Raw genomic sequence first — 12,141 nt, forward strand, 5'->3', positions numbered from 1 at the left:
GCTGGCTTTTTGGAGCTGGGAATACAATTGCTTTTCTTCTGTATCTGCAAAGCCTGCTCATTATCATCCATTTGAGCCCTCGTTTTTTGTACTACATCTACAGGTGAACTCATAATCCCCTTAAACACCACAGAATTCCGGCGACGCTAAATCTGCCTTGCTATCACCATAAACAGTTGAACCTCCTTCTCCTCCAATTTTTCCAATAAAGTCCCAAAAAGGTTAATAAATTTCGTTTGATCACTCAGACTTTTCTGTAGTGTCCTACTGCATTCCATCCAGACGTCTTTTGAGCCGAGGGACAGCTCCATAGTACATGGCACGGGGTTTCCTCCATACGCTCACATAGCGGACTTAAGGGATCGGGTGTGATGTATCGACGATAAAGGTTTCCTTTGGTTGGTAAAACATTTTGGCAAGCTTTCCAGATAAACAGCTGTTCATTCCTGGACCCTTCAGCTCCCATATGTTCTGCCATACTTCCCCAGCAGCATCCATCGACGAACATGATCCCCTGCCTGCTTCCCCCAATGATTGTGCAAGATGATAAGCGCTTCAGACTGTAAAAGCACCATTCTTTGTTCCCACCCAAACCATCCTGTCTTGCTGTCCACCCGGGCATATAGCCATATTACAAATCACCTCCACTTCCTCTTTCATGAAAATATTTTCAATCAGAGGAATGTTCCACCATTGTTAATCTTCATCAATAATGTCCTTAACCCTAGCTTATTGGCTTAGAACACAAATAGGAGATTGAACCAAATGAGATGAAGGTGTTGGAAGCCACCTGTCGTCCCATATGCGGATTGTGTGGCCGTTCCCTATCCTGCATAACAGTCTGGCCTGCAACAACTTCCTCACATTCCAAATGCTACACCAAGCAAAGGAAGGCCTATTCCCCATATTTGATTCCAAAAAAGTTCCATTCGGAAAATACTTCGCTTTTAAAACACGTGCTACATGAGAGTTACGATTTTGGACAAGGCACCAGCCTTGTTTTGCTAGAAGGGCTTGATTGAAGTTCTCTAAATCATGATACCCCAATCCTCCCTTTGCCTTTTGTGTCCCCAACTTGTCCCATCCCATCCAAGCTACCCTTGATAAATTATTCTTGTTTCTCCACCAAAACCATAGCATCATCGAATTAATCCACTTGCATAAAGTCTTTGGTAGCTTGAATACACTCATCGTGTATGTCGGTATTGCTTGAATCACCAACTTCAAAACCACTTCCTTCCCCGCATGAGTTAAGAGCTTCTCCTTCCATCCATTGATACGATCCCAAATACGCCCTTGAATATTCTTAAAAGAGCGTACCCGAGATCTACCAATCAGAGATGGGAGGCCTAAATACTTTTCGTAGCTTTGGGTAGAATTTGAAAATAATTGAAGAAACTGTTTTTGGTTGCTTGACCAAAACAGTGTTGGATTTCCTTTTTATAATACCATACAGATGACCACCCAAATGGTAAGTATATAATTACAATGGTGAGTGTATGAATGAGCGACAGCTAAAAGGAAAGCAATAAACCTAATACAACTATTGCTAAGATATTTACAGCCTAGGAAATTCAAATAATTCAGAATAAGGAAAGCAAGTATTGTAAACAAGGGAAATTGTCATCACTGGCTGTCAAGGTGATTCTGATGAGTCCTCATCTGTCTCAACGCGATTCTCGAAGGCAGATGTGGAGGCTGTTGTGATTTGATATTGTTGCTGATTTTCAGGGATACCCTTAACACCCCCCCGCAAACTGATGGGAGGAGCGACCTTCAGTTTGTCACGTAAGAAGCAAAAACGATCAGTCGTGTGTCCTTTGGTGAAGATATCAAGGACTTGATCCAAGGTGGACACATACCGAATGTTAATGCCACGGTTGGTAACTTTTTCTCGAATAAAGTGAATATCCACCTCAATGTGTTTAGTTCGAGCGTGAGATACTAGGTTAGAGGGGAGGGCAAGAGCACTTGAACTGTCACACCAAAGGACAGGAGGAGATAGGAGAGAGACCTTCAGTTCTTTGATAAGCATGCGGAGCCAGAACATTTCAGCAGTAGTAAGGGCCATAGATCGATACTCGGCTTCAGTACTAGAGCAAGATACCACATGTTGTTTCTTGGCCGAGCAAGAAATTAAATTGGAGCCTAAGAAGATGCTATAACCAGTCATGGAGCATCTGTCATCGGGGTTGCCAGCCCAATCAGATTCGCGAAAGGCGGTGAGAGTAATGTCACCTTTGCAGAAATGAAGGCCAAAATCAACTGTGCCTTTTAGATAGCGCAACACATGTTTAGCTGCTGTCCAGTGCACGGAAGTGGGAGTATGCATGTGTTGACATAATTGGTTGACTGAGTAGGCAAGGTCTGGCCGTGTGAGAGTAACATATTGGAGGGCACCCACAACTTGCCGATATTCAGCGGGATCGGGCAAAACAGCCCCACCAAATTTTGACATTTTGGAACCAGCTGTACCAGGAGCTCGATAAGGCTTGGAATTGGTCATGTGTGTGCGATGAAGAAGATCAAGTGCATATTTGGACTAGCGAAGGTGAAGTCTAGTAGCATCTCGAATTGCTTCAATGCCAAGGAAATAGCCAAGAAATCCCAGGTCCTTCATCTCAAAATCAGACTGCATTGTGGTAATAAGACATTGCATGGTGTCGGGGTGATTCCCTGTGAGGATAATATCATCTACATACACAAGGAGAAAAATACGAATATGGTCAGCGTGGTAAACAAATAAGGAATGGTCCACTTGAGAGCCACAAAATCCAATGTCCAGCAAGGCTTGAGAGAGTCTGGTGAACCAGGCTTGAGGAGCCTGTTTCAAACCATAGAGAGCTTTGTGTAAGAAGCACACATGGTCAGGATAGGAGGAATCCACAAACCCTTGAGGTTGCTCCATGTATACCTCTTCATCTAACACACCATGCAAGAAGGCATTAGAAACATCCAATTGTTTTATTTGCCAATTAAATTGCACTGCTAACGCCAAAATTAAACGGATGGTTGCGGGCTTGATAACAAGGCTAAATGTTTCATAATAATCGACCCCACTCACCTTATCAAACCCCTTGGCAACAAAGCGAGCCTTAAACCGATCAACACTACCGTCAGGCTTTTTCTTAATCTTAAAAACCCATTTGTTCCTTACCACATTCTGATGCAGAGGCCTGGGGCATAGGGACCAGGTCTGGTTGGCCAACAAAGCATGAAATTCCAGACGCATGGCATCAACCCATTCGGGTGTAGTTGCTGCCTGGCGATAAGTGGAAGGTTCTTGAGGGAGAGTGAGTGCGTGGTAGGCATGAAGAGGGTGTTTGACAACTCGAAATAATTTAAAATCCATAAAAGATTTTGGTTTGAGATTACTTGTTTGGGAACGAGTGATAATGTGATGGGTAGGGGCAGCCGGGGCGACGTGTAGCGAAGAGGATGGGATGTGAGGTGGGCTGGCTGGGAGGGAAGGTGTACACGCAAGAGGTGGATTTAAATTGGCAGCAGTATCTATGGCTGGGCTAGGAGGTGATGTTGCAAGGTGAAGAGGAGATGTATGATCTAGAATGGGCAGTAATCCTGGTTGCAAGAGCATTCCAAGCTAGTTAGGATATGTTTAAACCATACATCAACGACACTAGATAGGGAGCTAGGGAGCAAATGATGAGACTCAGTAGCTTCTGGTCTCTCCTTCGCCATGCAACAAACGTTGGATTTGGAATTTGAGCATCACCTGTGGGGTTGGCGATGAGTTTGGGAGGGTATGGATCCGTTCCATCAATTAATCCCTCAAGTTCGTAACCACAAAGAATGGGTTGAAATTGAGCAACCCATCCAAGGAAGTTGTTGGATCCTTCCAGTTTGATACCATCCAATTGTGTAACGTTGGGAAGCATAGGAATGTAGGGGGAAATTTCAGTGATTGGATTGGGGTTTTGGGAAGGTGCGGAAATATCAGTGATTGGGTTGCGATTTTCAGTGATTGGATTGGGGTTTTGGGAAGATGCAGAAATTTCAGTGGCTGGGTTGGGGTTTTGAGAAGATGCGGAATTAGAGATAGAATCGGCCATGGATGAGCGTTGGCTTTTAGGAAGCTCTGATACCATGAAAATAATTGAAGAAGCTGTTTTTGGTTGCTTGACCAAAACAGTGTTGGATTTCCTTTTTATAATACAATACAGATGGCCATCTAAATGGTAAGTGTATAGTTACAATGGTAAGCGTATGAATGAGCGACAGCTAAAAGGAAAGCAATAAACCTAATACAACTATTGCTAAGATATTTATAGCCAAGGAAATTCAGAATAATTCAGAATAAGGAAAGCAAGTATTGTAAACAATGGAAATTGTCATCACTGGCTATCAAGGTGATCTAATGAGTCCTCATCTATCTCAACGTGATTCTCAAAGGGAGATGTGGAGGCTGCTGTGATTTGATATTGTTGCTAATTTTCAGGGATACCCTTAACAGAGTTGACCCCCGCTACAGCCTTTATATGAGACCGGACTTCCACCTTTGTATTTTTTCTGAAAAATAGCGATGTTTTCTCCCTATTTAGCCTTTGACTGGAGCTTCTCTCATACTTCTCAAGGATATGTTGCATCTTGTTCCATTCATCAATGTTCGCCCTACAAAAAAGGAGACTATTATCTGCAAAAAACAGATGATGAAGTTGCACTCCCCCTCGTATTATAGGCAAACCTAATATATTCTTTTGCATTTCAGCCCGACAAAGCATATTTCTAAGCCCTTCAGCACATAGAATCAAGAGATATGGAGAGAGGGGATCCGCTTGTCTCAATCCCCTAGACGGAGTTATTTGACCATGTGCTTGGCCGTTCACCAACATCGAAAACGACACAGTACGTACACAAGTTATAATTTTTTCTAACCATCTTGAGTCAAATCCCAGTTTAAGCATTATCCTCTCCAAAAAATCACATTCGACTCTATCGTATACCTTGCTCATGTTGAGTTTTAGCGCCACATACCCCTTACGCCCCTTCATTCTTCCGTTCATGGTATGTAACGCTTCAGAGGCCACCAATATGTTGTCGGTGATGAGTCTACTTGGCACAAACACACTTTGATAGAGAGAAATAATATCAGGGAGCACTTTTTTCAGCCTATTAGCAATAGCCTTACCAATTATTTTTGAAATTACATTACATAAGCTAATAGGTCTGAATTCAGACACAATAGAAGGGTTCTTTTTTTTTTTTTTTTTTTTTGGGATCAAAACAATATACGTTTGGTTAATAATGGGTTCAAAGATACCTCAATTCAAGAAATCGAGCATCGCCCTACAAACCTCATGATTGACGACTCCCTAGGAATTTTGGAAAAAACAAGCCGCATATCTGTCCGGGCCTAGTGATTTCATAGGTGCCATCCCCATCAAGGTTGCCTCCACTTCTTCCCTTGTAAATTCAGCCATGAGCATGTTATTCATGTCACCTGCAACCCTCTATTCCAGCCCCTCTAGACATGTGTCAATTCCTTCCGTTCCCCCAGTGGTATACAGGTTTTGAAAATTTTTGACAAAGGCCCTACTAACTTCATTCTTGGACCGCCATTCACTTCCCTCCTCATATTGTATGTGAGTTATCCTATTGGATTTTCTCCTCTGATTAGCCCATTTGTGGAAATATGGAGTGTTTCGGTCCACATTAGAGAGGCATGTCTGTTTAGCTCTTTGTCTCCACTTTAGGTCCTCCCCATCTAGAATCAAAGAAATCTCCTTTTTCAGTCCCCTAATCTCAGCCTGGTTGTGCGGGCCCTCTTTTTATTGGATTTTCTCAAGATGTGCCATTTTGCTCTTTAGTAATTTCTCTATGGACCCAAACTTTTTACTCCAGAAAGTTAGAGCATCTTTGCACCTATTGAGCTTGGTAGTTATGTGGTCCCCCCTCACTTGCTCGATTGCCATGCATCTCGCACTACCTCTTGGTACTCCTCTTCCAACATCCATTTAGCCTCAAATTTAAACCCCTTTTTCGAGTAATACCGCTCCTCCTTGTGTCGTGCAAAATTGACCAATAAAGGTTTATGATCCGATGACTGAGCAGCCAGCACTTGTACTTCCACCTCTTGAAAAAACGTACGCCATTCATTATTATCTAACACCCGGTCTAGACGTTCCTTCATGAATTTTGAGCCAACAAACCCTACATCACTAAGGCCATCCTCCAAAGAGTTGCGAAACTGTTCCATTTGACTATCTCTCTTACTTGCTCCTCCCCATTTCTCAGTCATACTCACTATTTCATTAAAGTCACCCACACAAATCCATGGAACCGGGGACTGATTTTTAATAAATTTCAACATGCTACATGCCTCATGTCTTCTTGCTGCCATAAAATCCAGTTAGCTTCCATTCCATTTCTTCAGCCGATGACTTTACTATAGCGTTTATATGACGACAAGAATAATTCTGGATAATCAAATCGCAGTCCTCCTTCCACATTAGAGCAAGCCCACCACTCCTTCTGACGGAATCCACCACAAAGAAACCTTCAAAACCGAGCTTTATTGGAATCCATTCCATTTCCAAATGAGACCTTTTTGTTTCAATGAGAAACAAAAGATCGGGTTTCTTTTCCTTTGCCAAAAGGCAAAGTTCTTGAACTGCCTTTGGGGTCCCAAGCCCTCGGCAATTCCAACTGAGTAGAATCATGACTGTTGGCGGGGCTGTTCCACATCCACCGCCAATCCCATGATTTTCGGGTCATGCTTCCCATCATATTCCTTCACCTCCTTCTCCCCCTCCTTCAACAAAGCCTCCTCAGATATTGAATTCTTTAAACATCCTAGACTTTCCCCTGCTTTTTTCTTCCACACCCGCAGGCTACTTCGCGTCGATGTGCCATCTTAACCTTTTCCTTGTCATTTTTGTGCATTGGGGATATTTCCCGTTCTTTTTGGCCCCTGATTCTCCCCCAAGCTTTCGGCTATTGCACCAGACAAAGGCCTCATTTCGTGTTTCCTGACTCTTCTTTCCCCTAGGCTCGTAAAATGGCCCAAATTTTTTGTAATTCTTGAGCCTTGATTGTGTTGTTCTGAAACTTTCTCCAAAGTACCCTTTGACTTCTCTCATGCCACGTGAGCCCTGTTAAATTGCCTATGCCCTTTATCCAGAATCTCTTCCATGATTTTCTACTGTAATCCCCTCCCCTAACCTTCCTCATTTACTCCACGACAGTTTTGCCCGAACTTCTGGGATTGCTTCTCCTTTAGGATGGAATTGGAGGTTCTTTCCTTTTTTGGAGGACTTTCTCTTCTAGGGTTTCCAATAACACCGCCACTCGCCATGTCAGCTCCTTGAGAGAAACTTTGATGCCCTTCTGAAGACTGTTCAGCAGCCGCCGCCGTCGCATGTGCTCCGGCATACATCTCAAGTTTAGCATATCCCCCCTGCCTGTTTTCTCAACTCTTCTGCCCAAAGCCATAGTCCCCATGATTTTTCCCCTTCCAACATGTTCATCCTCCTGCTGAGATTTTCCGGGCAACCTTTGACACCATGGAGAATACGACCACAATGAAAGCAGAACAATGGGAGTTGTTCGTACTTGAAGCTAACCCACACTGAGTTACCTCCCAGTATAAGTTCTCTTCCATGCTCAAGAGGTTGTGTGAGATCAATGGAAACCCGCAACCTGAGGCTATGTCCCCATCCTGTGACATCCCCTTCCACATCCACATCCTCCAAATCTCCTAGCATTCTTCCTATTTTGGTTCCCACGGCTCTTGACATGCAAAGGAGTGGCATATCGTGAACCTAGATCCAAAGGACCATGGACATCCTGCCATCACTCTCTTCTTCATTTCACAATCAGTGAATTCGAAGATCCATATGATTTCCTGTATCTCCTTGAAAGAAACACATCCTTCTGCTCGCTAGATTCGAGAAAGAACTGTCTTAAAGGCCTCTTTGTTGATCTTCTTCTCCGCCCAAATTCTACCTATCAAACAGTTCTCCCCTCTCATACGGATCTCACCTACATCGTCCTCCATAATCGCTATCCCCTCTTGTTCTCCTTTAGTCCGCTTTGCCCCATCTCCCATGCTTTCTGCCATTAGTTTCGTCTTCTCGTAAAAAAGCCAATATCACTCCACGTCCGATGCCCAAATGGAGACAAACCCTATCTACTAGCAGATTCACAATGGAAACCCTAGTAAAGGACGAAAGAGAAACCATTCTCACCGTGACTCCAGAGGAAAGAGCATTGTTTTCTAGCTCATTTTTTTAGAGTAGACCTCTAAACTTTAAAAAATGAGACGAGACTGCTTCCATTTATATTTCCCTATAACATTAAAATATTATTGTGTTTACTTTCTTTTTGTTTTTATATTCATTTATTTTGCATAGGAAAGTGTGAAAGGAGAGAGAATGTCCTTTTATGATTATGCATAGGGAATGGAAGCAGCTTTAGAATAAGTGCTGTGAATGCTCTTAAGGGGGGTCATTGACAATTTTTGGAAGTTTGGCGGGGGAGGGGGAACATTTTCAATTGGTTAGTAATTTGGGCGGTATGTAGACTTTCCCCAAAATTAATAACGCGTAAAACTTTTTATTTAAACCAAAAAGAAAAAGAAAAGGAAAAAAAAAAAAAAACAAGGGTGGATACAGGCAAAAAATAAAGTTTGGTGCATCATAGCTTGAAATTAAATTAAATTGGTCCAAAATTCAAAAAATAGGATAAATGTAAAATTAGACCCTGTAGTTGACCTAAATTACAAATCACTTTATGACGTTGCATGAAAGTGAACTTAGAGGTTCTTAGGATATGCCAAAAAAAAAACAATTTAGTCCATATAGTCAAATTCCATTAAAACATTTGACAAAAATTATGTTAAATGTCACTTCAATGCTAATAAAATGGTGACATGTATCACTCTTAATAAAAAAAAATATAAATATATTAAACTAAAAATTAATTTTCTGATTTTTTTTTTTTAAAAAAAAAAAAAGAAAAAGAAAAAAGGAAAGGGGGTTGCAGCACTACTTCGATGCTTCCAGAGACAGATGTATGATGTAGTAACTAGTAAGTTGGTCCAGAATTCTACTGCTGGGAAAGAATCGGTCCAAACTTCTATATGAAAAACTGCATTCTCGTCATCTGCACTCATGAAAACAATATGGATTTTGGCGAAAGAAGTATGACATTTTAATTCATGGGTTTGGGACATTACGGGCATATGAATTTTCTTGTTTGAGAGGTCCAATGCGTTCTTAAAAATTATGGAATGTTTTTGATGGGTCCAGGCATTAAAATTCTGGAATTGGTTTATGTGTTATGTGTGGAGGCCAAAGCAAAAAAATTGTTGGACTACTTACTTTTGGGCTAGGGCCAAGCTAAAATTTGTAGTCTCAAATGCAAATTTTAAAAGCATATTTAATAAAAAATTGGAAAACTGGGGGTTGCCATGGCCCACCCCGATCTATATATGTTCGTCTTTGTTGACGTAGTAGGCAATTAAATTTTGCTAAAGCTATTGAAAAACCTTGCATACAAAAAGAAGTTACAGCACTAGGCGCGCGAGTGGGTGTGCGTGAGGCTTGTTAGGCTTTAGATTTTGGTCTTATTCAATGTTCAAAATTTTACTTGTAATTTCTTTATCGCCTAAGTGTTTTGGCGTGAAAAGTTGAGTCTTTGTGTGTTCCATTGAAATTCGGCATCTAAACATTACTTGGTAGTCATTTGGATGTCATCTAGGTTTCATGACGGGTTTCTAACGTCCCTAGATAGTTTATTGTATCATTAGGGCGTTTTTACGGGGTTCTAACGTCTCTACACTTTTTAGTGTTCAAAGGGTGTGGAGCCCTTTCAAGGGGATTTTGGGAAGAAAAATATAAAAGTGTTTAATTTGACACAAGATGGTAGTATGTGTGGTCTCAATGTCACATTTTAAAGTTTGGTGGCGTAATTGTAAAATAGGTGTTTGTTCGGGGGGCCAATGTATATATATTTTTCCATTTTGTATAAATAAGGATCATTTGTATTGTAATTAAAGCACAATGTAGCCCTATAGCGCTCTATCTTAGTGGTGGACATAAATGTCTAAACACCGAACCAACCGTAAAATATAGTCTAAGTTTCTCTATTTATTCCACTTTATATTTAATTCTCCATTGCATATGAATTTCATCAATTGTTACAACCAACCAATTTGCTTCATAGCTTGAAATTAAATTTATTTTTTATTTTTTATTTTTTTAACTATCTAAATTTAATTTTATCATATATTTTTTTTGATAAATAACTTAAAATTAAAATTAAACCGTTAAAAATGAAATCACCTAATCCAAATATAGTGTGCTAAAATTCAATGATGGATGGCATTCCCAAGAGGAAGCTGGTGAATTAGCTCATCCAAGCACTTGTAAGAAGACCCACCAACCTGGACTGCTCTCTTTTGCCAATTTCCCCAACTCAATTGCTTTCTCTCTTGCCTTCTTCCCTCTCCTTCCTCCCATCAACTCTTTCACCGCTTCACAAATCACTTCCCGCCTCACAACCTTCCAGTTCCGGCCCACCGCGGGAACCCGGAGCGCCGCCTTGACCTCCTCCACCAAGAACTTGGCATTCAGGTGCTGCTCATTTTGCATGGGCCACGCCAATATTGGAACCCCCATCGACAGGCTCTCCAACACCGAATTCCATCCATAATGGCTCAAAAACCCGCCAATAGCTCGGTGGCCCAGCTCCACCCATTCTTTAGTAATCAGTCCTCTCCCTATGATCGGTGGGTCCCAACTCTTTGGTCGTACGACCCAGATGTAATTTTCTCCGGATTGTTCCAGGCTATAAAGCCAATTCATCAAGCTGGGTGTCTGACAAATCCGCCTGGGACCCGAATGCCACATATATCACTGATTTTTCTTCTTGCTCATGCAGCTTTAAAAAACTGTCAATTTCCTCATAATAATTTCCCCCTCCCTCCATTTGATCATCATACAAAAATAATGGACCGATGCACCATGCCCTTGTACTCTCATTCCCGTACAAACACTCCAATGGAGCAACATGGTCTTTTTCTAGCTCGATAAAGCTATTAACAATCACACCCCAGCTACCCAAATCAGATTTCTCAGCCTCCACAAAGAACTCCGACAAGCAACTATCCATCTGCCTAAGGGAATCAGGCAAATCCGCCGTTGTGAGCGGAAATCGAAGCTGCATTAGTCCTGTTACGTCGACATGTTCCGTGTCGGACGACGACTTCGTCAAACACTTGTTGGGGTTTTGGTGGATGGATAATGATTTCTTCACCGCCATTGCAAACACCCCCATCCCATGAAAAACCAGCCGGGGCATTCCCAAAGCCCTACAGGATCCGTTGGTCCACCCCAAGAAAGTGTCGGAAATAACACAACATGGTGGGTCCGGAAGCTTGGACATGTCTCTGAGAGCCTGCTCGAAAGGTGACTGGAGCTGTTTTGTTGCAGCGAGGAATGGGAGGAGCTGGTCGGGGGAGAGAAGGTTTGAGGTGTTTTAGCAGCCTTTGGGGAGTTGGTGGGCATGGGGGAATGGGATTTCTCTGAGATGGATGTTGTTGTTTGAGGATTGTGAAACGTAGGAGATGACGAAGGAGTTTGAAGGGGTGGTTATGATTGTTATCTTGAGCCCTCGGAAGCTGAGGGCCTTTGAAAGGTCCAGCATAGGAATGGAGTGGCCTTGAGCCATGTAGGGGAAGATGACGACGTGGGGTTTGGATGCCATTTCTAGCTTTTTCCTCTTTTTTTCCTTCTTTTTTCTTTCTAAATGAGAAAGACATCCTCGTATATATCGCATTTGTTTTTGCATGTGGAAAAGAGAAAATAAATAATAACAATTGAGAAATTGCTTGTTCTTTGACATCCATATTGATTGCAGATAAATTATTAATTGGACATAAATTTCCTCTATTTAAAATAGTGCTAAGTGTTTATAAACATTTAAAAGACACATTAAATTCTTAACGTCATTAATAGAAGTTTACTAACTTAGACTAAATTTAATGTATCTTTTAAATATTTATAAACACTTGACACTAATTTAAATGAGTTTGATGATATTTCCTTCAGATTGGTTTATGAATAACTTTCTGTCCTTATTAATGAATGACAGAAAATGTTAAGTTATCTGTCATGCATACAT

The 12,141-nt window shown here is 41.6% G+C and overlaps 2 protein-coding genes and 1 pseudogene across 2 annotated transcripts; all 3 read right to left on the bottom strand.

Annotated features, from left to right (window-relative positions):
- Positions 1–5,911: 5,911 nt before the first annotated feature.
- Positions 5,912–6,256, bottom strand: LOC148583643 (uncharacterized). Its single transcript, XM_088510725.1, has one exon. The coding sequence runs from the start codon at positions 6,254–6,256 to the stop codon at positions 5,912–5,914; it is 345 nt and encodes a 114-aa protein (XP_088366851.1).
- A 1,144-nt stretch (positions 6,257–7,400) lies between these two features.
- On the bottom strand, positions 7,401–8,077 carry LOC148583644 (uncharacterized). The gene is made up of 2 exons (XM_088510726.1): positions 7,916–8,077; positions 7,401–7,778 (listed from the first exon to the last, which is right to left on the bottom strand). Exons 1-2 carry the CDS (start codon positions 8,075–8,077, stop codon positions 7,401–7,403), a joined length of 540 nt encoding a protein of 179 aa, XP_088366852.1.
- A 2,250-nt stretch (positions 8,078–10,327) lies between these two features.
- LOC132190832 (putative UDP-glucosyl transferase 73B6) lies at positions 10,328–11,724 on the bottom strand (annotated as a pseudogene).
- Between the last annotated feature and the right edge of the window lie 417 nt (positions 11,725–12,141).

Source organism: Corylus avellana, chromosome 9 (genome assembly GCF_965113065.1).
Source record: "Corylus avellana chromosome 9, dhCorAvel1.hap1.2, whole genome shotgun sequence".
NCBI lineage: Eukaryota > Viridiplantae > Streptophyta > Magnoliopsida > Fagales > Betulaceae > Corylus > Corylus avellana.